The sequence below is a fragment of the Mesocricetus auratus genome, unplaced genomic scaffold (genome assembly GCF_017639785.1).
Source record: "Mesocricetus auratus isolate SY011 unplaced genomic scaffold, BCM_Maur_2.0 Super-Scaffold_100025, whole genome shotgun sequence".
Taxonomy (NCBI): Eukaryota; Metazoa; Chordata; class Mammalia; order Rodentia; family Cricetidae; genus Mesocricetus; species Mesocricetus auratus.
In genome coordinates this window covers 12514315-12536696 of record NW_024429206.1, presented here as the reverse complement: position 1 = coordinate 12536696, position 22382 = coordinate 12514315, and the positions used below count along the sequence as shown (strand labels likewise).

General features: G+C 50.2%; 1 protein-coding gene and 1 non-coding gene across 9 annotated transcripts in view; both read right to left on the bottom strand.

Annotated features, from left to right (window-relative positions):
- Positions 1 to 2357: 2357 nt before the first annotated feature.
- The window catches only part of Hectd4 (HECT domain E3 ubiquitin protein ligase 4), a 155786-nt gene continuing 135761 nt past the window's right edge, over positions 2358 to 22382 (bottom strand). For 7 of the 8 annotated variants that reach the window (XM_040731261.1, XM_040731259.1, XM_040731263.1 and 4 more), the window contains exons 65-76: positions 19782 to 19888; positions 19003 to 19126; positions 16051 to 16241; positions 14582 to 14728; positions 13784 to 13903; positions 13152 to 13307; positions 11411 to 11514; positions 11014 to 11235; positions 6205 to 6368; positions 5515 to 5710; positions 5155 to 5377; positions 2358 to 4485 (exon numbers count right to left, since the gene is read on the bottom strand). In XM_040731261.1, coding sequence (XP_040587195.1) covers positions 4349 to 4485; positions 5155 to 5377; positions 5515 to 5710; positions 6205 to 6368; positions 11014 to 11235; positions 11411 to 11514; positions 13152 to 13307; positions 13784 to 13903; positions 14582 to 14728; positions 16051 to 16241; positions 19003 to 19126; positions 19782 to 19888 — 1891 coding nt within the window. In that variant the 3' untranslated portion in view covers positions 2358 to 4348. The remainder of the gene's footprint in view (positions 4486 to 5154; positions 5378 to 5514; positions 5711 to 6204; positions 6369 to 11013; positions 11236 to 11410; positions 11515 to 13151; positions 13308 to 13783; positions 13904 to 14581; positions 14729 to 16050; positions 16242 to 19002; positions 19127 to 19781; positions 19889 to 22382) is intronic. The other variant, XM_040731260.1, reaches the window with a different exon arrangement.
- Positions 17404 to 17564, bottom strand: LOC121134073. The gene has a single exon (XR_005871103.1). It is a non-coding gene; the product is annotated as a U1 spliceosomal RNA (small nuclear RNA).

Sequence of the window (22382 nt, the reverse complement as noted above, 5' to 3'; positions counted from 1 at the left end):
TGGGACTTACTTCAAAGAGGTGGCAGGAAGGGTTCGAGGCAACGTGTGCCTCTCCCCGTTGTGGCTGGAGCACAGGTCTGCCCGGAAGTAGAACTCTCACCCCACAGGATGCCGTGTGAATGAGACATGGTAAAATTATAGCAGATGGGTTTGTGGTGGTTTGTCGTCTGCTGTCCTGAATGTCTCGGGGATGCTTTTTAAATGCACTTACACACGAAACTAAAGTAATCTGAGGATAGCTACAAGTAAAGAGTTGCCATATTCTCAGGAGCCTGTGCTTATCCCAGCCATCCTGGTGTTCACAGCCATGGTTCCAAGCCATCCCTTTGACAGTGTTCTTGTCCAGACTTTCATGATACCTAGTGTCAGTAATTCCCTCTGAATTCTCAGAGGTGCAGATACTATATACCCTTGTTTTAGTTTTTTTTAATTAGTATATATTAGTTGTAGGAAATGGATTTCATTATGACTTTTTCATATGTAAAATGTACATTTTGTGTGGGGCTGAATTGATGTCTTGCTGTGTAGTCCTGGCTGGCCTGGAGTTCCTTGCCCTCCTGGATGCTGACCATAGTTGCATCCCTGTTACTTTTCTTTTTCTGGGGGTGGTGGTGGTGAGAGACAGAGTGTCATGTAGCCTAGGCTGGCCTTGAGCTTTCCTTTTTCCTCTGCAGGGCACACCATCCCTCACCTCACTTGAGCTTAGTCCTTTGCTGGTGGATGATGACTGGACGCCTGTCTCAGTTGTCTGTCTGTCTGTCTGCTGCAGTCTGGCTTGGCTTGGTTTAGAAGGCATCTGTCGAGGTTACAAAGTTTCCCACTCTGACACAAGGCTGATTTTCTCCTGTGAAGCTGTGCCCTCTCCTAGGATTGCAGTCCACTGTGTGTGGCCTGTGCTGCGGTCATCTACAGAGCGCCCTCTGCTGGAGACCCATGTTCCTCACCTCTTCAGAACTTTCTGGACTCATGTATAGATTGTGTTGGCTTTTTTACTGCACTCCTGAACTGATCCTAACAATTTTTTTTTTTTGGTTTTTATGAGACAGGGTTTCTCTGTATTGTTTTGGAGGCTGTCGGTCCAGCCCAGCCTCGAACTCACAGAGATCCACCTGCCTCTGCCTCCTGAGTGCTGGGACTAAAGGCGTGCGCCACCAATGCCTGGCCACATTCCTTTTTAAAATGGAAAACAGGAAACTGCCTGCGTCCTATGAATGTTTCCTTCAGCTCAGTCATTTCCATGAGCTGGCCCTTTTCAGAAATTGTGGATTACCTCACAGATTTTTCATGGTTCTATACAGTAGTTGTGTGCCCCTGGTTCATTTGTCTTTCAGTCCTCACGGGACGCCTTCACAGTGGTGCTTCCCTGACAAAGGCCTGTGCACACCCAGGGAAGCGCATCTCCCAGTCACTAGTGCACTGGCTTCTCTCTGGGACCAGTGCTTCAGACACTTGAGGTGTTGGGTTGCTCACTCTGCTCTTGCAGACCTTGCCTACTGGCTGGGCTGGGGCTGTTGCTGTGGAGTCTCTCAAGGGGGTCTTGATGAACACACATCCCTCTCTACTGGTTTTCCCCCTAGTAGAGCTGCCATGGATACACGGTGTGAAGCCCCCCAAAACCTTCAAGGTCACACTGCATGGTCCAGACCACACGTCTCCACCCTGCGATGCTGTAGAATGTCTCCTGGTGTCCCAGAGTACTCCCCAGTCACGGAGCCTTCCGAATGTGCTTTGTAAGGTGATACTTCAGGTGGGAACTCCTTGCTGTGCCATGAGCAAATGCTGGCTTGTGCTGTTTCCAGTGACAGGATAAGGAAGGAAAGTTGCTTGGTTGGCACCCACACGAGTCCTTTCTGTCCCTGTGATGAAGATGTATTTAGGAGACTGGATGACTATGACCATGGAGCATTAGGAGGGGACGAGCAGGTTAGAATGGAGTTGGGGTCCCTGGGGTGGGTGGTTCCTATTCAAGCAGGTCTAGATGCACTGTCATCTGAGGAGGACTTTTAGGAACAGCCAAACTCTTCCAGGGTAACAGTTGCTCTGGAAAAGCCCCATGCCAAGCTTCAGAGCACAAACGAGCCACCAAGACAGAGTGGGCAGCACATGCAGGGCTAGGCTGAGCTCTAACCGTGTTCTACCCTTCCACATGGAATGTGCAGACTGAAGGGTTTCGTAGAACAAGAAACTGCTGTTCATAAGCTAATGGAGTATGAATCACATCAAGTGCAGAGACCCTGCTAACCACAACTGTTAATTCTTACCCACTTGTAACATTAGGGATCAAGGCCATCTAGAAGTGCCAGCCTGTGAACTTACTCAGCAAGAGGACATGATCACACACTCTTAGGGTCAATCAGTTAGATGAAGGTTATTTATTGGTGTGACTTTTTCTTGTGAGGTTTTTTTACACAGCATAGTGTAAATAGCATCAGACTGAATGGGAAGTCTGTTAATGCAATCATAAATAATTATAATAAATATACATCAAGTAACTTTACAGCACACATTGTTCAGGGCCAAGGTTGGGATCTGTCTGGACCTCAGTGTGCTCTCTAGGAGAAACAGCTGAGTTAGCAGCAGATATCTCTCTCACAGCTGTCATCTAATCAAGAAATGGGCCAACAGAAGCTTCCAGAACCCCTCTTGGGGAGGTAGCTGACAGAATCCCGGGTCCATTCATGGGAAGAAGATTGAAGTGAACCAAGATTTTGAAGGTACAAGGATGAAAACCCACTTTAGTAAATTCAGAGGCTCCTTCCTTCTGTAGAATGGAGTCAGGATCCTTGAGGTCGCTAGGGTGGTCCCAAGCAGCGGCCACTGTCTTCTGTTGGAGCAGGGCTTTGGGCACTCATCTCCAAGTGAGTGCTGCAGCCCAGTGACTGGCATGGCCGTCACACTGAGCTGGGTCTGTCTTGGGTGGGGTTGGGTGGGGTCTTTTCTGTAATGGTCCACAATGCTTTTGCTAAGAGTACAGGGAGGAGATGGATGCTGGCATGCCAGCCCTAAAGCCTGCACACCTTCCAGCAGGCCAAGTGCTGTAGAGAGAGGAGCATATTCTCCTTACCCTCCTTAGGACTTCTGTGTGCACAATATTATACAATAGCTACAGCACTGCCATTCTGTAATGACTGGCAAGGCCCAAATGACAGTGTCCAACAGGTGGCATGTGCTGTTCTTGAACAAAGTACCATTGGACAAAGACTTATTTGGGGCACAGATGCACTGGGGTAGTGGGTGAGCCTGCAGGCAGCTCAGCCCTGGTGCACACACACACACACACTTGGGGCACGAAAGTTGCTGGGCAGGCCAACCAGGGCACAGAGGAATCCCCTGCAGTCTCTGTCTGGGTCACGGATGCAGCCCTCCTTGGGCAGAGCACCTCAGACAGTCTTTAAAAACAGGCTATAAGCCTTCCCCAGGCTCCTTCCAGCGCTGCGCTGAGGAGGGGCCTTCTGGGAGCGGAGTGGGCAGGCTACACCATGGGCTTTCCTGTGCAGTCAGTTGTAGAAAAAGCCCAGTCAGCACTGTCCTTCCAGCTCTGCTGTCTTTTCAACTCCAGCCACCAGCAGGCACCCTACCTGTCTCTGGGAACTAAGGCCTGGAGTAGCCCCTGGTATCTGCTTCTGAAGAGTCCTCAGGGAAAACTCAGTCCAGGGGCCCAGAAGAGACAGGTGGCAGATAGGGCTGCCTGGACAGGAGGAGACAAGGGGCCTCTGAGTTTTTTCACAAAAAACAAGACAAAAAACCCCAAAAACAAACAACCAAGGCCAGGAACACACAGTAAAGCAGGAGGATTAACACATGAGCTCCCTGTGTGTCTCTTGAATGTTTGAGCATTGGCTCAACCATTTCAAGATGGAAGGAGGGAGACCTGCAGAAGGTGCCTCTGGGAGAGACACCAGCTCAGGGCAGGAGGGCAGGGCAGGCCACACACATTTGTGGAGACACTCTGTAGAGAGAACAGGACACTTGGTGTGGCTGAGGTCATCTCACCCCCAGCTTTCCGCTGGTGGATCTGTGATGAGGAACCAGTTGGAACCTTGTGGCATCAGAATCTGGTAGCCACTGAGGACAGTGTCCAGGAAGATCAAACTAGACACAAACTGTCTGGGAACTAAACTATCCTACAAATGTACCACAAACAGGCAGCAAAGGAATAGACCCTCACAAAACGGACACATACAAAAGGTGTCTTCCAGGTGGCCCTGGGACACAGATGAAAGTTCAGAAAAGCAAAATGTCGCCAGCTCCTCACTTGTGGCCCTGGAGGGATGTGCCTGCACTGGCAAGCTTCCCAAGCCAGCAGAATGGTGCCTTGGTGATAGCCTAATCCTCTGCTTCACTCCCATCAGCCACTTAGGGGGTCTTCTCGGTAGTGAATGGCACAGCGCAGCTTCTCCAGCATGATCTCCAGCGAGGAGTACTGGGGAAGCTTGATCATGAACATGCAGGTCTCCACTCGGATGTAGCGGGAGTCGGGGGGACCTACACAAGACACAACACCCACTTTAGAGGCCTGGAGACAGGTTGGCCTCTTGGGCACCCATTTGTTTATCTAGCAAATGCTTTGTGTGTGGAGGGGGGGCACGCGTGTGCACATATGTGCACACATGTTTGATCCCTGTGCATGTGAGTGTGTGTGTGTGTGCGGTCCCTGTGCGTGTGTGCCTGAAACTTTGAAGGGTAGGAGACAACTCTAGGCTGTTCCCTAGGAGCAGTCTACCCCCTCAGTTTGGGAATGGCCAAGCAGGCTGGATTGGCTATGGTGAGCCTGTCTCTGCTTCTCCAGTGCTGGAACCACAAGTATGCCACTGTGCCTGGCTTTAAAAAAATTGATTTTCGCCGGGCGGTGGTGGCGCATGCCTTTAATCCCAGCACTCGGGAGGCAGAGGCAGGCGGATCTCTGTGAGTTCAAGGCCGGGCTGGACCGACAGCCTCCAAAACAATACAGAGAAACCCTGTCTCGTAAAAAACCAAAAAAAAAATTTGATTTTCTATGTTTGTGTAGTGTTCCACATGTGGTCAAGGGACAACTTGCACGGCAACAGAGCTCCCCATCACATATGTGTGAATCCTGGTATGTGGGGTCCTGGTCACTGTGCTCCATAAGGACCCAAGGGTCCCACCTAGAACAGGAGCTGGAAAGGTCAATACCTGCTGTGCCATCTGGAGGAGCAATCTTCATGGGGTACGGTGGCACATGGGCTGTGTCAGGGCCCCCATCCTTGCAAGGGCAGGTGAAGGGGATACGTTCCTGGTTGCAGGCGAACTTGATGAACTTGCACAGTTCCTCCTGGGTGAACGTCTCCAGAGCCCCCCAGAAGAGCTCAATGTGCTGGTCTGTCTCCATCAGCCCCACCTGGTACATGGTGTGAGCCTGGAGAAGACAGGTCCAGGTGTTGTGAGCAGGCCTGGACCAGTCCCAGGCAGGATGGGGCAGGGATTGTGTGGGCCAGAACACAGAGCAACTGTGGCAAAGGAAGAGTGCCGAGACGGGCCTGAACGGCTGCCTACCTTCAGGAACTCTAGGTTGATGTAGGGAAGGCCACAGGTACGTAATTCCATCTCCAGTGGGCTGAGGGTGGTGAGTAACTGCAGGGGGATGATGGAGCCTAGGCCAGCACGCACAGCCGTGACGCACTCCACGTTCTGTAGCTCACGCAGCCGCAGGCTCCGGATGGCTGCCGCATAGATATCCTTGTTCTCCCAACTGTTGGGTTGAGGACCATCAGTGAGGGTTGACAGAGAGTGATGGCACAGTTCTTGGGCCTGATGTCACACCCACCAAGGCAGTCGAGCTCTGGCTTTGTGACTTACCTCTCTCCCTCAGAGCTGCTATTGCCTTAAGGTAGTGGTTTCTCAACCATCCTAACCCTGCGACCCTTTAATACAGCTCCTCATGTTGTAGTGACCCCCAACCATAAAATTATTTTTGTTGCTATTTCATAACTCTAATTCTGCTACTGTTAGGAACTGTAAGTATTTGATATGCAGAATATCTGATATGCGACCCCCATGAAAGGGTCATTTTGACCCCCTTTAGGCAGTGGTTCTCAACGTGTGGGTCAATGACCCTCTGTGGGGTCTTTAAGCTAATGATGATCTTTCTTCGTGCCTAGTGTCCCTGCCTCCTATCTTATGCCCTCCCCTGGGACCATCCTCCTCTCACTGGTGTGATCCCTGCCCTGCACGTCACACACTCACGCCACAGGGATGTGCCGGCCACGGCTGCACAGCTCCACCTCCTCGCCAGTCATGGTCAAGTAGGTAAACCGGCAGCAGGGCTTGGGACCTTCAGGGCTCTCGGTGGCCAGGTGCTGGGAGGCAATCTCGGCGCACAAGGCCTCCAGCTCGCTCTCGTCGTTGATCTGTGGGGCACAGGCAGGGGGAGGCCGGAAACATTGGTATACTCAAAGGCCTGCGACAGGCCTCGCCAGAGCTGCCGCTAGTTCAGGCTTGTGCCTGCATCATAGGGCAGGCTCATGGAACCCAAAGTCCAGGGTATCTGGAGGTGGCGGGCCTCTTCCCTGTGTGCACCTGTGATCCTTGCAGCCCAAGTGCCACTTTTCAGCAGTCTGAGGCAAGATCTTGCTAAGCTGCCTTACTTGATGTGTCGTCTAGACCTTGACCTCATATCCCTCCCAAGTAAGGAGGCTTAAAGACCTGCTCTAGACACCTGACCTATAACTGTTTTTTTTGGGGGGGGTCTGGTTTACTTTGTTTGGGACAGGGTCTCACTATGGCCTTGGCCGCCCTCCCTATGAAGCTGGAAATGATCTTGAACGTTTTTTGTTGGGGGGGGGTTAAGACAGGATTTCTCTGTGGCTTTGGAGCTTGTTCTAGAACTCACTCTGTAGACCAGGCTGGCCTCAAACTCACAAGAGAACTGCCTGCCTCTGCCTCTCGAGTGTTGGGATTAAAGGCGTGCACCGCCGCCGCCGCCGCCACCACCTGGCAATCTTGAACTCATGCTTCCACTCTGAAGCACTGGAGTTCTGGTGTGTGCGTCTGTGACTGATTTCTATGTGTGTGGGTGTTTTGCGTGCATCTGTGTCTGCACACCACATGCATGCAGTATCCAGAAAGAGGGGCATGCAGGCCAGACTGGAGTTACTCATGGTTGTGAGTTGGGGATTGAACCCAGGTTCTCTGGAGGAGCAGCCAGTGCTCTTACCCACTGAGCCTTCTCATCTCCCCAGCCCTGGATACTGCCATTTAAAAATTACTTTCATTTGTTTATGTGTGTGTGCAGGGGGTGAGAGAAGGGAGAACACGTGTACCACAGTGAACATGTGGAGGTGAGAACTGGGAAGTCAGTTCTCTTCATGTACCACGTGGGTCCTTGGGATGGAAGTCACGTCTGAGCCACCCCAGGGGCCACGAGACTGCATTTGTTTGCTTTTTAGACAGTCTCACCATGGCCTAGAACTTGCTATGTAGATCAAACAGGCCTTGAACTTATAGCAATCCACCTGCCTCTGAATACTAGAATAAAGGTGTGTGCCATCATGACTGATGTGAGACTGATACTGATGACATCATTTGAACTCCTTGATTCAGCCCTGCCTGAAGTCAAGCCTTTGTTTTTTCCCCATGATTAAAACAATGTTTAATGTGTATGGGTGTTTTGCCTGCATGTGTCTGTATCATGTGCATGCAGAAGTCAAAAGAAGGCGCTGGACCTCCTGAAACTGAAGTTACAGATGGTTGTGAGCTGACATGTGGTGCCAGGAATCAAACCTAGTTCCTCTGGAAGAATAGTCAATGTTCTTAACTACTGAGCCATCTCCCCAGCCCCTTTCCATGAACTTTAATAAGTTTAAAATCAGATTTATTTATGGGGATGCACGTGGTGGCAAGCACCTTTCCCCCCCCCTTTTGTTTTGTTTTGTTTTTTTTTTTGGTTTTACGAGACAGGGTTTCTCTGTATTGTTTTGTAGGCTGTCGGTCCAGCCTGGCCTCGAACTCAGAGATCCGTCTGCCCCTGCCTCCCGAGTACTGGGATTAAAGGCATGCACCACCACCACCCGACTGCACCTTTGCCTTCTAAGCCATCTTGCTGGCCAGTACAGCCATGACTCCCCACCACCCATCCTCCCCCACACCCCAGCTGAAGAGATTCTTTACATAGCCCTTGCTGCCCTCAAACTGATATGCCTGCCTCTGTCTCTGTCTCTGGGATTAAAGGTGTGTGCCACCACTGCCTGGCATTTGAGAGTGGAAATTTTTGCTTTTGTAATGTTCTTTAGGTGTTTGGAGCTGAGCTTTCTGTCACTTGCTACCAGAGTTCTGACTCAAGCAAAGTTCTCTTTCTGGGCTCCATGGAACATGACGAGACCTGACCCAAGAAAGCCAGCCTACAGCTCAAGGCAGTGACAGTGGGGTCAGGGTCAGCAGTGCACCCAGCAAGAGCACGTAACACTGCTGAGTGAGCACTGGTTCTCTCTCTAGCACGTGCTTCTAGAGATCAAGCATAGATGGTCAGGCTTGGTGGCAAGTGCTGACAGCTGCGCCATCTTACAACCCTGAGAGAGAGTTCTTCAGGAGGGCACTAGTGTTTTGTCTCTCTGTGGTCCTGCCTAGCTTGTACACCATTGCTTGTCCCAGCCCCTTGTTCCCACTTAAAGCATTAGGATGCTTTGTGCGGACACTGCCTAGTAGCCATACTGTGGTGATCTGATTAAGAATGGCCCCCTTGCCTGGTGGTGGTGGCACACGCCTTTAATCCCAGCACTTGGGAGGCAGAGGCAGGTGGATCTCTGTGAGTTAGAGACCAGCCTGGTCTACAATAGCTAGTTCCAGGACAGCCTCCAAAGCCACAGAGAAACCCTCCCTTGAAAACAAAACAAAGAGAACGGCCCCCTTGGGGCTGGAGAGATGCCTCAGAGGTTAAGAGCACTGGCTGCTCCTCCAGAGGTCTTGAGTTCAATTTCCAGCAACCACATGGTGGTTCACAACTATCTGTAATGAGATCTGGTGCCCTCTTCTGGCCTGCAAGGATACATGCAGACAATACTGTGTACATAATAAAAAAAAAAAAAGAAAAAGAAAAAGAAGAATGGCCCCCTTATACAGGCAGGTGGTGGTGTATACTTTTAATCCCAGTGCTCAGGAGGCAGAGGCAGGCAAATCTCTGAGTTTGAGGCCAGCTTGGTCTATAAAGTGAGTTTCAGGATAGCCAGAGCTACACAGAGAAACCCTATTCTCGTAGGTTCATACATTTGAATGCTTAGTTACCAGTGAGAGGTACTGTTTGAGAAGGATTTAGGAGGTTTGGACTTGGAGGAAGGGTGTCATGGGGAGGGGGAAATTTCAGGGTTTCAAAAGCTCATGTTAGGCTTAGTCCTCTCCCTCTGCCTATGGATCAGGATGTAGTGTTTAGCTACCTCTCCATGCCATATGCCTGTCTGACTCCTGCCATGATGATGATAAACTAATCCTCTGAAACTGTAAGCAAATCCCAATTAGATGTCTTGTTTTATGGGGTGCCTTGGTCATGTGTCAGTGGTAGTTTGAATGTAACTGGCCACCATAATCTCATAGGGAGTGGCACTATTAGGAGTCGTGGCTTTGTTGGAGGAAGTGAGTCACTGTAGGGGTGGGCTTTGAGGTTTCCTATGCTCAGGATGCTGCCCAGTGTCTCAGCTGACTTCCTGTTGTCTGTAACATGTAGGACTCTCAACTACTACTCCAGCACCATGTCTGCCTGCATGCCACCATGCTTCCTGCCATGATGATAATGGACTGAACCTCTGAAACTGTAAGCCACCACCTCAATTAAATGTTTTCCTTATAAGAGTTGCTGTGGCCGGGTGTTGGTGGCACACGCCTTTAATCCCAGCACTCGGGAGGCAGAGGCAGGCAGATCTCTGTGAGTTCGAGGCCAGCCTGGTCTACAAAGTGAGTTCCAGGACAGCCTCCAAAAACAATACAGAGAAACCCTGTTTCCAAAAAACCAAAAAAAAAAAAAAAAAAAAAAAAAAAAAGAGTTGCTGTGGTCATGGTGTCTCTTCACAGCAATAGAAACCCCAAGTAAGACAGTGTTTCTTTACAACAATAGAACAGTAGCTAACACACACACACACACACACACACACAGAGTGGATGTACTCCTCAGGCCCTTCAGATAATTCCTGTGTTCCTGTTTTGTTTTCTTCTTTTTCTCAAGACAGGGTTTTTCTGTGTAGCCCTTGCTGTTCTGGGACTCACTCTGTAGACCAGGTTGGCCTTACAGAGTGCTGGGATTAAATCTTGAGTCACCACCTCCTGGGCAGTGGTCCTGCTTTTATGCAGACTGATGGCCAGGGCTTTGCTGCTCCCTCCAGCAGAGACTAGGGGAACAACAAACCACTTGTTCTTGAGGGGCCTCACAGGCTGCCAGGTGGCCGAGGAGAACCAGAATCAGCCCAAACTCAGTACCCTGGCAGCTTTGCACCTCACCCTGTCATCTCTCCCATACACTCTTCCCTTGGTGCTGGAAGAGGAGAAGAAAGCCTCAGCATGGTATGTATACAGGGAAGGGAAACCTAGCCTAAGCAGGGACGGGGTGGCTCCACAGAACTCATGAAACTCTCCAGTGGCTCCAGAGGCCCAACTACAGCCAAGCAATGGTCACCTACACTTATGTTCCAAGAGGGTCAAAAGGAATCGAGGATGCCATCTCCACAAGTCCCTGCTGTCTGCATGGACCCCATGATCACCTCTTGCTCCCTTCTGCAAGCCCTCAAACAGCTCAACACTGAAACCCAACCTGGTGTGTGTGCATGCATATATACACACACCTGGTCCTTCAGCTGCCTGGAACACTCCACTGCATCCTTGGTTATGGACATGGTAAAGGGGCACCATGGAGTGGCAGCATCATTTGTCTGCTTCTGTCAGTTGCTCTGCCCCCTGAGATAAGCCTTCTGTGGAGAATCCAAGCCCCCTTTCCCTGGAATCTTGGATCCTTATGGGGTTCTAGCCCAGATGACCATGGGGCCTTGTTGCCCCCCAAAATGTGTCTACACTCACACTCTCAAACTTCTTGACATAATTGTAGGTGAGGATGTCTGCTTCCTGTAAGTCCCGGTCAGGGTCAAGGGGCTCGCCAACCAGTGTCTTCCAGAAGGAGGGCAGCAGGTCCAGGGGGAGAGGCACATCTGCACGAATGGCAATGCCCAGCAGCTGGCCTAGGAAGTGCAGCAGCTGTTCCTCCCCATAGGTGATGGGGCTTGGCGTCAGGATGTACTTGCCCTGCAAGAGCGAGATCCGGTCACCTCTGAGCATGTGTCCCAGGCAGGAGGGAAGCTGCTGTGAGGACATACCCAGTTCCCATGCTCAATCAGCAGGGCATCAACGCTGCCCCACCTGGGCCAGGAAGGTCTGTGGGGAGGGTGTAGGACCACAAGGACACTTGCCCCTGCCTTACCTTGTTCTTGTTGACAGCAGAGCTGGGGCACAGCAGGAGCAGTGACAGTGAGGAACTCTGCAGCTCCTTACACACCTGCCACAGGAAGTGACGGAAGGAGCCACCTGCAGAGCATCAGACCATTAGGTCTCAGCACTGGCTGAGAGTTCCCTGGAGAGCACTTCCTCCACACAACCATCTGTCACTGAGACCACAAGGTCAACTCACTGCCAACTCCTACGGTGTGTGGAAAGAAGCCTTGCCTGTTTGAGCATGGAGGTCTGAGGTTGAGTCTGCTCAGCTGCTGGCCCCAGCTCTCCACAAAGGTACCTGTGCCCAGGGTTAGTTGTCTCCTGTCATACAGGGGGAAGAAATGGAACCTGAACCCTGAAGAGTAAACGGGGCCAGTCCCAGGCTTGGCTCAACTGTGCCAGTGTCCCCAGATGAGAGGGTTGCTTTAGTTCAGTGCTGCCTCCCGCCATGTCTCAGAGCTGCCCTGGCTCAGTAAATACAAATAAGGATGGTCATATGTGGCAGCCTTGTAGACAGCTGGGATCCCTCTGTCCCCTCCCACTCAGAATGTTCCTGCTGGGGAAGCCCAGTCTGGGGCAGGCTGTCAAGGCCTGAGAGGCATGAGCCCAGTTTCACCTGGAGCCTGTGATCAGCAGGGCCTCAGCTTGGGCTGCAGCCCCTGGCTGCCTGTGGGGACACAGCTGTGCTTTCTGGAGTTCAGGTTCCCATCTCTGTGATGGTAAGAAGCTGGCCTTCTAGCAAGGCTGGAGCCTGCACCTGGCAGTCACAGAAGCAGGGGACTGTCTAAAGGGTTTCCGGACTAAGACTGCTATGTCTCCAGAGGGAAATGGGGGGCAGAGAGGGGCAGGTAAAAGTTCCAAACATGACTGGCAGGGCCAAGGGACATCTCAGCTGTTCTTCTTCAGCACTCATGATGCCAGGGTGTCACTTTAATGGAGGGACCCCAATGTCTGTCTCATGGGCAGCTCAAGCTTTGGGCTCAAGCAGCTGCTTATGTGTGCCTCTTGCTGGGAAAGGTGTGTGAGTACGACTAGTGTGCTAAGAAGAATATGGTCCCACACCTGGAGAGACTGACCAGGGTCCCAAACCACTGCTGGCACCAGTTCTCATGTGGTTGGTGACAGGACACGTCAGTGTAGCCCAGGATGACAAGAACATGGCATTTACTTTGTATTGAGAATTGAGTCTAAGCCAAACCTCTAAGCTACTCCACCCCACCCATCCCCACCCCATCCCTCCCCACCCCATCCCTCTCCACCCATCCCTCTCCACCCATCCCTCTCCACCCCACACCCTCTCCACCCATCCCTCTCCACCCCACACCCTCTCCACCCATCCCTCTCCACCCATCCCTCTATACCCCACCCGTCTCCACTCCTATCACTCTGCACCTCCAGCCCCACTATATCCTTAGCCGTCTATACTCCAGCTCCCTGCACATCCAGTTCTTTCCACCTAAGTCCTCTCTACCCCCAGCCCTCCTTTTCCCTACTTTTTACATTTGGAGACATGTTTCACTAAATTGCTCAGACTGGCCTTGAACTCACTCTGTACCTCCAAACTGGTCTTGAACTTGTGATGTTCCTGCCTTGGTTCCCCAAAAGACTGGGATGACAGGATTGTCACCAGACCTGGCCGTGGCATTTCTTCTCACCAGCAGGGCCCTCCTGGATTTCAGTCCTCCCACCCCCAAGTCTGTGCATCTGCACGCAGCCCAAGAGCCACTCACTGGTGCCATGAACCTCCTCCCCAGTGAAGCGGATGTTGAAGGCATACGTGGGGTCACCACCACTGGCCAGCTTGACGCAGAGCTGAGAGGATGGCACAGAGGCCAGCTGCCGGGCAGCCTGGCAGAAGTAGGAGTTTTCTGAGGCTCTGATTTCCCCTGGAAGTGGAAGGGAGTACATTATAAGCTCCAGTGGCCACGCCCTGCCTGTTCACTAGGAGACTCAAGCCTGGTCAGCCCAGGCTGGCCTTTCTTCCTTCTGCACGTAGACCTCTTTCCTGTGCAGCTAACCCAGAGGCTCTCAGAGGCTTTCTCCCCAAAACTGATACCTGGCTCCTCCCTTGAATCCTTCATGTCTGTTCTGGGCTACACCAAGCCCGTCCTGAACTATAGAACCAGGGCCTGTTCCCAGGTAGAATGGCTTCCACACCCTCCTCCAGGCAGAGGAAAGGCACTGGAGCAGGGAGGGCTCAGCACTTCTGCTTGTCCCTCCTTGAAGCTCGAAGGCCCTACCAGGAGCCTAATACACAGACAGAGGCAGCCCGAAGAGCAAGGGCTAGGATTGCCCCACCACTCTCTGGGGCCTTCCTGGAGGTTTCAAGGGTCAGTTGTCTAAGGACTGCAGTCTGCCCTACCTCCTACAATTTCCAGTGGGTCTAAGGTGATCTCAGGTGCTGCATGGTCAGCTGTCCTCTGCACAGTGGCATTTAGCACTCGATTCATCACAGTCACCTTTGTGTCGTAGAAGATCAGTCCTGAAGAGAGAAATGTGGGAGGGGTGGGATTTAGTTGCTTCTCATTCCCAGTCACCCCTGCAACGTGGGGAAGGCCATATCCATCCCTCAACCCTTCGGAAGGTCTTCTTGTCAGGCCCCTGGGTATCACAGAAACATAGACAAGTGGGAGATAAAAACACGCCATGTAAAATGCCATCTGTAACATCTGTTTTATGTGTGTGGTACTTATGGGGAGGGCAGAGGTCAACATCAGGCATCTCTATCACTGCTTATCTTATTTTATTGGGTGTGGGTGTGTATGTGTGCACGTAAGCACTCATGTTCCTGTGTGCCTGTGCATACATGTAGAAAGGCCAGAGGAGGAGGATGGTGTTCTCCTGTGGCCATATGTCTTATTCCTTTGAGACAGTCCTTCACTGAACCTGGAGGTCACTGATTCAGCTAGGCTGCCTGGCCAGTGAGCTCCCTGAGCCCACCAGTCTCTGCCCTACCCCATCCTGAGGGCGCCCTGGGCAGATGCACCAACCTCATTTCTGAATGCTTTGAACTGTTCGTTCTCTTTTTTCAGGGCTCTGACTACTTTTGATTAGCTTCTTTTAGGGAACTTGCTGCTTGACAGAAGGCCTGCCTGCCAGCCAGCAGCGAGGGAGGGTGAGCCTTCATGCTTGCTGGCTCTGAGGGAGGCCCAGCACTGACCTTTTGCCTCCTTCAGCAGGGCGGCGATGCTGTGTGTGTACATGGGTGTCTGGCGCAGCTCCACTAGGGGCAAGAAGAAGGTCTCCAGTGTGGTGTTGAGAGACTGGAGCAATGCAAAGCGTAGGCGCAAGCTCTCGATCGGCACGTCTGCAGAGAGAAGGTGGGCAGGCTGAGTGGCAGCCAAGCCAGACAGTGTCCGTCCCTAGCAAGGATGACTGGAGTGGGACCGGGGCTCCCCTCCATGGGCTTTAGTCCTGGGAGCCTAGAAAAACTGAGTGGGTGGCTCCCCGGGAACTTAAGCTAGTATCAAACAGGTACAGGGGGTGAGGCCCTGGGAATGCAAGCCTACCCTATCCTTCCCTTGGGCCACACCATGACTGTATATGACCTCAGTGTTTTTGTGGAGACAGAACCCAGGCCTTATGTATACCAGGCAATCACTCTGCTCCTGAGTTACACTCTTGGCCCTACATGGTGTTTTTTTTGTTGTTGTTTTGTTTTGTATTTTAACATTATTTATTTATTTATTTTACATCCTGACTACAGTTTCTCCTCCTCCTCCTCTTCAAATTCCTTCTTCCCACTTCTGTCTCCCCCAATCCACTCCTCCTCTGTTTTTCTTTAGAAAGGGACAGCACTCCCATGGTTATAAAAAAAAGCATGGCATATCAGGTTGCAGTAAGGCTAAGCACCTCCCTTTGTATTCAGGCTGGGCGAGGCGACCCAGGAGTAGGGTCCCAAGAGCTGGCCCTTACAAGGCTTTTAACTTTAAAATAATTACAGCGTATAAGAAGTGGCAAAAGCAGGCCAGAGTCTGGAATGCTCTTCACCCAGCTGCACTCAGCAGTGACACATCCATGCCACTGGCACACTGCCTTTTAGCTAGTTCCCCCTCACAGCTGTGTCCTTTTCCCTGTGAGACTCACATCATGGACAACTTTGTCTCCTGCATCCAGAAGAACGAGGGCACTGTCCTTGCTACCAGGCGAGGCAGTGGCCCTGTGGTGCCTGTGTGCAGCCTTGCGGTGGCTCATTAGAGCTTTCTTGCTGTTCGTTTCAGTTTTTAAGGAAAATGGACTTCCCTCCCCAATGGTCTGCAGAGCCCTGACCCTTGTGGGTGTGGTGACAGGAATCTCTGTCTACTCTGAGAATTATTCCACCTTGGCTTTTTTTTTTCTTTTTTGTTTTTCGAGACAGGGTTTCTGTGTGGCTTTGGAGGCTGTCCTGGAACTAGCTCTGTAGACCAGGCTGGCCTCGAACTCACAGAGATCCGCCTGCCTCTGCCTCCCGAGTGCTGGGATTAAAGGCGTGTGCCACCAACGCCGGCCCGCCTTAGCTTTCTTCTAATGAGCATCAAAGATCAGAGACAAGTTTGGCCAGAGTAACAGCCCCCTCCGCCCTTTCAGTTGATGCTCATGGGGAGTCCTATATTTCTGCATCATGGGGGAATACCCCTAGAGGCCACATACTTGAGAGACAGGCCATCCTGGGGTCGGTGGCATCGGCTGGGTCAAGATACACCTCGTGAGGGTGGAGCCGTGCTGGCGTGATAGCGAGATGGCGGCACAGCCTGTTGATGTACTGCACAAGAGCCACATCCATCTCTAGGGTCCACTTCCTGGAGGCCTTCTGTGCATGTCGGACATCAATGCAGGCACACCTGGGGCAGGACAGGAGAGGCACCAGGTAAGGCACTGTTAGAGCCACACTTAACCCCCGTTTTTCAGGGATTTGGGGGAATTGCTCCTCACAGGAGAAAGCTCTTTCAAAGATCAGGGGTATGGGCATGGAGGAGCCTTGTGGGGAAGTCTGGAACCCACATGCCATGCACAAGTGCTTTCCTCTTATTAGGTAGAGGTGTGTAGTCCTGGGAAAAGATGGGATGGGGAACACTCAGTGACCTGGGGTAAAGGCACACCCACTTCAGAGTCTGCGTTTACTTTTCTATAACATGAGCTCAGAACGGCATTGATGTCTGCATATCACAAGAATTCATGCCTGTGAAGCACATGGCATGGTGCCTACATTATCTGTGTACTAGTCGTCTGCTGCTGGTACCAACATGGTTCCCCTCAGCTAGGTGACCCCATTTCAGCATTTCCCTGCACAGAGAGACCAAGGTGTGCTCGAAAGGGCTTACTATAAGGCTGTTTTGTTTCGGTAACACTGGGTGCAACATATATGTCCATCCCAGAAACTGTTGCCTAAACTGTGCTGTTCCTAGCAATGGAACTCTGGGCAATCACAGGAGTAATTGTGTGGAACCCCATAACACCAACTGTGTGAAAAACTGGAAAACTCAGACTGCTGACAGTGACTTCAACAGGGCTGAAGACACCTACCTCTAAACCACATGGGGAGAGAAAGCATTATAAACTGCTACCCCTGGGCAGAGCCACAGGGTGTCTTCTGGTCAAGGCAATAATCACCAGTGTGCACATCCCATAGCTGCCAGGAGGAAAATGCAGGGCTGTCTAGTATCCAGGGCTCATGTGCTGGGCTGGCCACAGCATCTCAGGAAGAGACAGGCAGGGACATTGTTCTCTTTACACTAGAGGCCAACTCGGCCCCATACTACAGGTCTCAGATACCCAAGTCCCTCTCACTGGAGAGTTCTTGCCCAGCCCATCCCTAGTGGGCTGATCTGTTCTTAGAGCAGTCAGTGATGAGAAGGGAGGGCCTTCTACTGTCATGAACAAGGAATATTTACTATAGATTTCACTCATGGTCCTGTTCGTGCCCTCCCATCTAGTCTATAGCTCTTGGTCCAGAAAGTCCCTCTAACCTAATTAATGTCTACAGTAGTAAGCAGATTCTCAAACCAGGATAGAGTGCAAACAGTCCCCCAGGAGCACAAATGATGGGGTTGGGTTTCCCACACTTGGAGAAATTACAGGGGTCAGCATGTTCAGAGTGCAATGGGCAAGATGCACCCTAGAAAAAGCACTCTGTGAGCACGGGACACACTCCACCCTGTAAGTCTGAAGTCTGACTTCTCAGGATGTAAGTACTGGGCAGCTCCTCCTTTAATGCTCAGCATGTCCAACTGTGGACAAGGCTGAGGGACCTGAGTGTGGTTTAGTGAGGTGACTTCCTCAGTTCTGCAGACTCCCTGCTGGCCTGGGGTTCATCTGTGGACAGGAGTGAGCCCTGTTTTGTGGGGTCCATGGGACCTGTCCAAGTCCTGCTTTGCTGCCTTCATGGGAATAAGCAGTATCCTTGTCACAGACTAAACTGTAGTATAATAACACTTGGAGAGATAATTATAGAATTAAAGTTAAAAGAGCCAGGCAGTGGTGGTGCAGGCCTTTAATCCCAGCACTCCAGGCAGAGGAAAGCAGATCTCTGTGAGTTCAAGGCCAGCCTGTTCTATAAAGCTAGTTCCAGGACAGCCAGGACTGTTACACAGAGAAACCCTGTCTCCAAAAACAAAACAAAACAAAACAAAAAAAGAAAAAAAGAGAAAAAGCTGAAAGAAATCATGCAAGTGGGCCCTAATCCAACAGGCCTGATGTCTTTTTTTTTTTAAGATTTATTTATTTGGCGCATGCCTTTAATCCCAGCACTAGGGAGACAGAGGCAGGCGGATCTCTGTGAGTTCGAGGCCAGCCTGGTCTACAAAGTGAGTTCCAGGACAGCCTCCAAAGCTACAGAGAAACCCTGTCTCGAAAAACCAAAAAAAAAAAAAAAAAAAAAAAAAAAAAAAAAGATTTATTTATTTATTGTGTATATAGTATTCTGGCTGCATATATCCCTGCAGTCCAGAAGAAGGCACCAGATTTCATTACAGATGGTTGTGAGTCACCATGTGGTTGCTGGGAATTGAACTCAGAACCTCTGGAAGACCAGCCAGTACTCTTAACCACTGTGCCATCTCTCCAGCTTTTTTAAGAAAAAAAAAAGAGTGGAGTCAGGCATAGTGGCTAACACCTTTATTCCCAGTACTTAAGGGGCAAAGGCCGATGGAACTCTATGCTTTCAAGGACAGCCAGGGCTACATAGTGAGACACTGTTTCAAAATGGGAGGGAGGAGGGAGAGAGGGGGACAGAAGCAAGAAAGCAAGCAGACATGAGGTTATGCAAGAACAGAGAGAGGCTGAGTGAGATGAAATGAGCAGGGTACCATGTGCTGGTCACCGGGAGGCCCCACGTAGACTCTAGAACTGCATGGAAAAGTGTCTGCTGTCTAAGCCACGCATGTAATAGCACCAAAAGTCAAGATTTGAAGGAAAAGAACAGTTTGTTTTCAAACAGGTAAGAAAAAAAAATCACTTGACAATTATGTAACTCAGGGAGCAGCTTCACAGGCCAAAGCATCACAGACAGACAGAGCAGACCCTCAGCAGGGTGACAGCTGAGTCATCTGCCTGCCAAAATCATGTCTGTCCTGGACTCAACCTAGAGGAAAGCCAGTCTCTCACCTCTCAAAATGAAGATCATAGCCACAGGATAAGATTGCTCTCCAGACACTGCGGATATCTTGCTTGGCTCGGTCGATGACGAACTTGTGAAATCCTTCTAGGGTCAGGTACTTTTCCTCAGGAGCTGACGGCACAGCAGGTGCATGCAATCAGCGGTGGGAATGAGAGTGTCACAGTCAGGCTGGGAAGCCCACTCACTGTGGCCCTTCACTGTCATTCACTGCGGCTTCTTGCCCCTGGCTTCCTCTGCCAAGCTCCTCTTCCCGGGCTCCCAGTGTTAATTCTGACGTCCCCAGCCTGTCACAGTGTGACGCGGCCTCTGCACACCCAGCCAGGCTTTGCTATGGCTTCCCATCTCCCTTATTTCTCCAAGTCTCAGAAGCGCAAGGTTAACAAAACAGTTAGGACACAGGGAACAGCTTTCTCTGTCTGTGCTTAAGACACCGGGAAGCTTGCTGTCCACAGCCCCTCCCTCCTCAGTTCACTGGTTCAGGCAAGTGCCTTCTAGAAACCCCAAGCACATTTCCACTCCTTCAGTATCCATTCATCTTATTTTTCCCTGCCTTAAGCTGACGGCCACAAAGCCAGCTGTCAGGGACATTTCCCACTGTCTGCACAAACACTTTCCCATCTCAACTGTGACTCAAAGGAGCTGGGGGCATAAAGAGCTGGACTATCTGAGTGGGTGGGCCCGTCCAGGCAGGCCTTGGCTGAGAGGCCCATCCTGGAGTGGGCTGCTGTCCCCAGGATGGAAGCAGGTTCTCCAGCCATGAATGTACCTTCTTGCTTTTTGGTGGGTGACTTTTCTGGATCCTTTTCATCTGGTTTGCTCTTCTCAGGTGACTTTGCCTTCACGGTTGGCTTCTTCTCACTTAACGCAGTCCTGCTACAGATCAAAGAATTGCAGTTAGGATGTGCATGTCCACACTGCCTGCCTACAGGAAACACAGAACCTCACATACTTCAACTATGGTACAGGGGTCACCAGGCTGAGTGTAAGGCTTTGTTCTAAGCCCACAACAGAGATAAACCAATGCTTTCACACGTGAGAACTCCTGAAACTTTTCCGACATTTTCTATATATACAGAATAGCATGGCTCAGTAAAATAGCCAGTAGTGAGATTAGCTACCTACGATTAAGTAACACTGAGTAATTCACAAGCTCAGGTTCTCAACTGCACTCACATCTGCAATGCTCCTAAAAGACCACAGGGCAGCAGTACCGAGCAGTACACGGACGGCACCGAATGCTGTCAGCCCTGGGTATTCCGCAGGACAGGGCCATTTGCACACAGTGGGTTAATGAAAGGGTGTAGGATCTCTCTGGTCACTCATGCAATTTTTCTAGACACACTTGCAGTTCAAGGGCTATTAGGACAGCGAGGATTTGAGTCATAAACTACAGTCAGGCATGACAGGGAGTGCCAGGGTTCCTGAGCTAATGTAGGAGGATCACTACTCTGAGCCTGGCTGGGGTTGCACAGCAAGATCCTGTTTTTTTATTTCTTGGGATAGGATCTCACATAGTCCAAGTTGGAACAAACCATGTAGCCAAGGCTGGCCTTGAATCCTTGGTCCTGCCTCCACTCGTAAGTGTTCACCCTCTGCCCTCACTGGCATTGAGACACTGCCTTAAGAAAATTGTATGGGACGCAGTGGCAGGTGGATCTCTGTGTTTGAGGTCAGCCTGATCTACACAGTGAGTTCCAGGACAGCCAGAACTACCCAGAAAAAAAAAAACTTGTCTCAAAAAATAAAAAAAGAAAGAAAACAATCACACTAAACATGTATGAATACTCAAATATGCAATAGTATGTAGCAACCAACAGAAAGGAAACAGGGGGAAGAAAGATGGCTCAAGAATTAGATGTGCTTTATTGTTCTTGCAGGGCCCAAATCAGGCTGCCAGCACTCACAAGGTAGCACATAACCATTTCTAACTCCAATCCTGGGCCCCCCTCAGGCACCTACAACGCATGTGATGTACATAAACTCATCCAGGCACACATATATACACATTAGTAACACACAAATCTTTGTAAAACATTTTTTAAAAGATGGGAAGGTTGCCAGGAGGTGGTGGCACACACCTTTAAACCCAGCTCTCAGGAGGCAGAAGCCAGTGGATCTCTTTGAGTTCAAGGCCAGCCTGGTCTACAGAGCAAGTTCTATGACAGCCAGGGCTACACAGAGAAACCCTGTCTCAAAAAACAAAACATAACAAAAAGACAGGTAGTTTATTTTTGTGCTGAGCCAAGACTAGTGTTAAAACAGGAATAGCAGGGTGCTCACACTGTGCACAGTACCCACATTTGCACAGGAATACATTCACTATGTGCCACAGACAGTTCTGGAAGACTGCTAACATAATGCATCAGTTTCAGGGAAGGGAACTTTGAAATGACTTATCTTCATTCATTCATTCATTCATTCATTGTGTAGTGCTGGCAACTGAACCCAGAGCCTCATACATACTAGGCAAACACTCTACAACTAAGCTTGCCTATTTATTTATTTATTTATTTATTTATTTATTTATTTATTTATTCATTTATATGAGACAAGGTTTCATCATGTAGCTTTCACTGGCCTGGGACTTGCTATGTATAACAGGCTAGGCTTGAACTCATGGAGATCCTATTGCATCAGCCTACTGAGTGAGTGCTGAGATTAAACGTGTGTATCACCATGCCTCGTTATCCCCAGTTCTCTTCTGGCCTTTTGTTTTGAGACAGGCAACTTAGGAATTCCTCTCTGGACAATTAGGCCTTAAGTTTGTGATCTTTTTGCCTTAGCCTCTTCTGCATTTCATGTCAGTTAAGAAAATGATATACTGGATCTGGAGAGATGGCTCAGAGGTTAAGAGCACTGGCTGCTCTTCCAGAGGTCCTGAGTTCAATTCCCAGCAACCACATAGGGGCTCACAACCATTTATAATGAGATCTGGTGTCCTCTTCTGGCCTACAGGCACACATGCAGGCAGAACACTGTGTACATGTAAATACATCTTTTTAAAAAGATGTTACTAAAAAAAAAAGATACATACAGCCATGTGGTGGTAGTATACGCCTTTAATCCTAGCACTCGGGAGGCAGAGGCAGGCAGATCTTTGAATTTGAGGTCAACCTGGTCTACAGAGAGAGTTCCAGGACAGCCAGAGATCTTATACAAAGAAATACTGTCTTGACAAACCAAAAAAAAAAAAAAAAAAAAAAAACAAAACCAAAACAAACAAACAACAAAAGAAAATGATACATGCATAGAAATTATATGACCTGGGGTCTTGCACATGCTGAATGCACACTTTGCTGCTGAGCTATGTCCCCCATCAGTTATCAGTTTTTCCCTACATGCATTAGAAAAGCTTTCAGTGTATGGA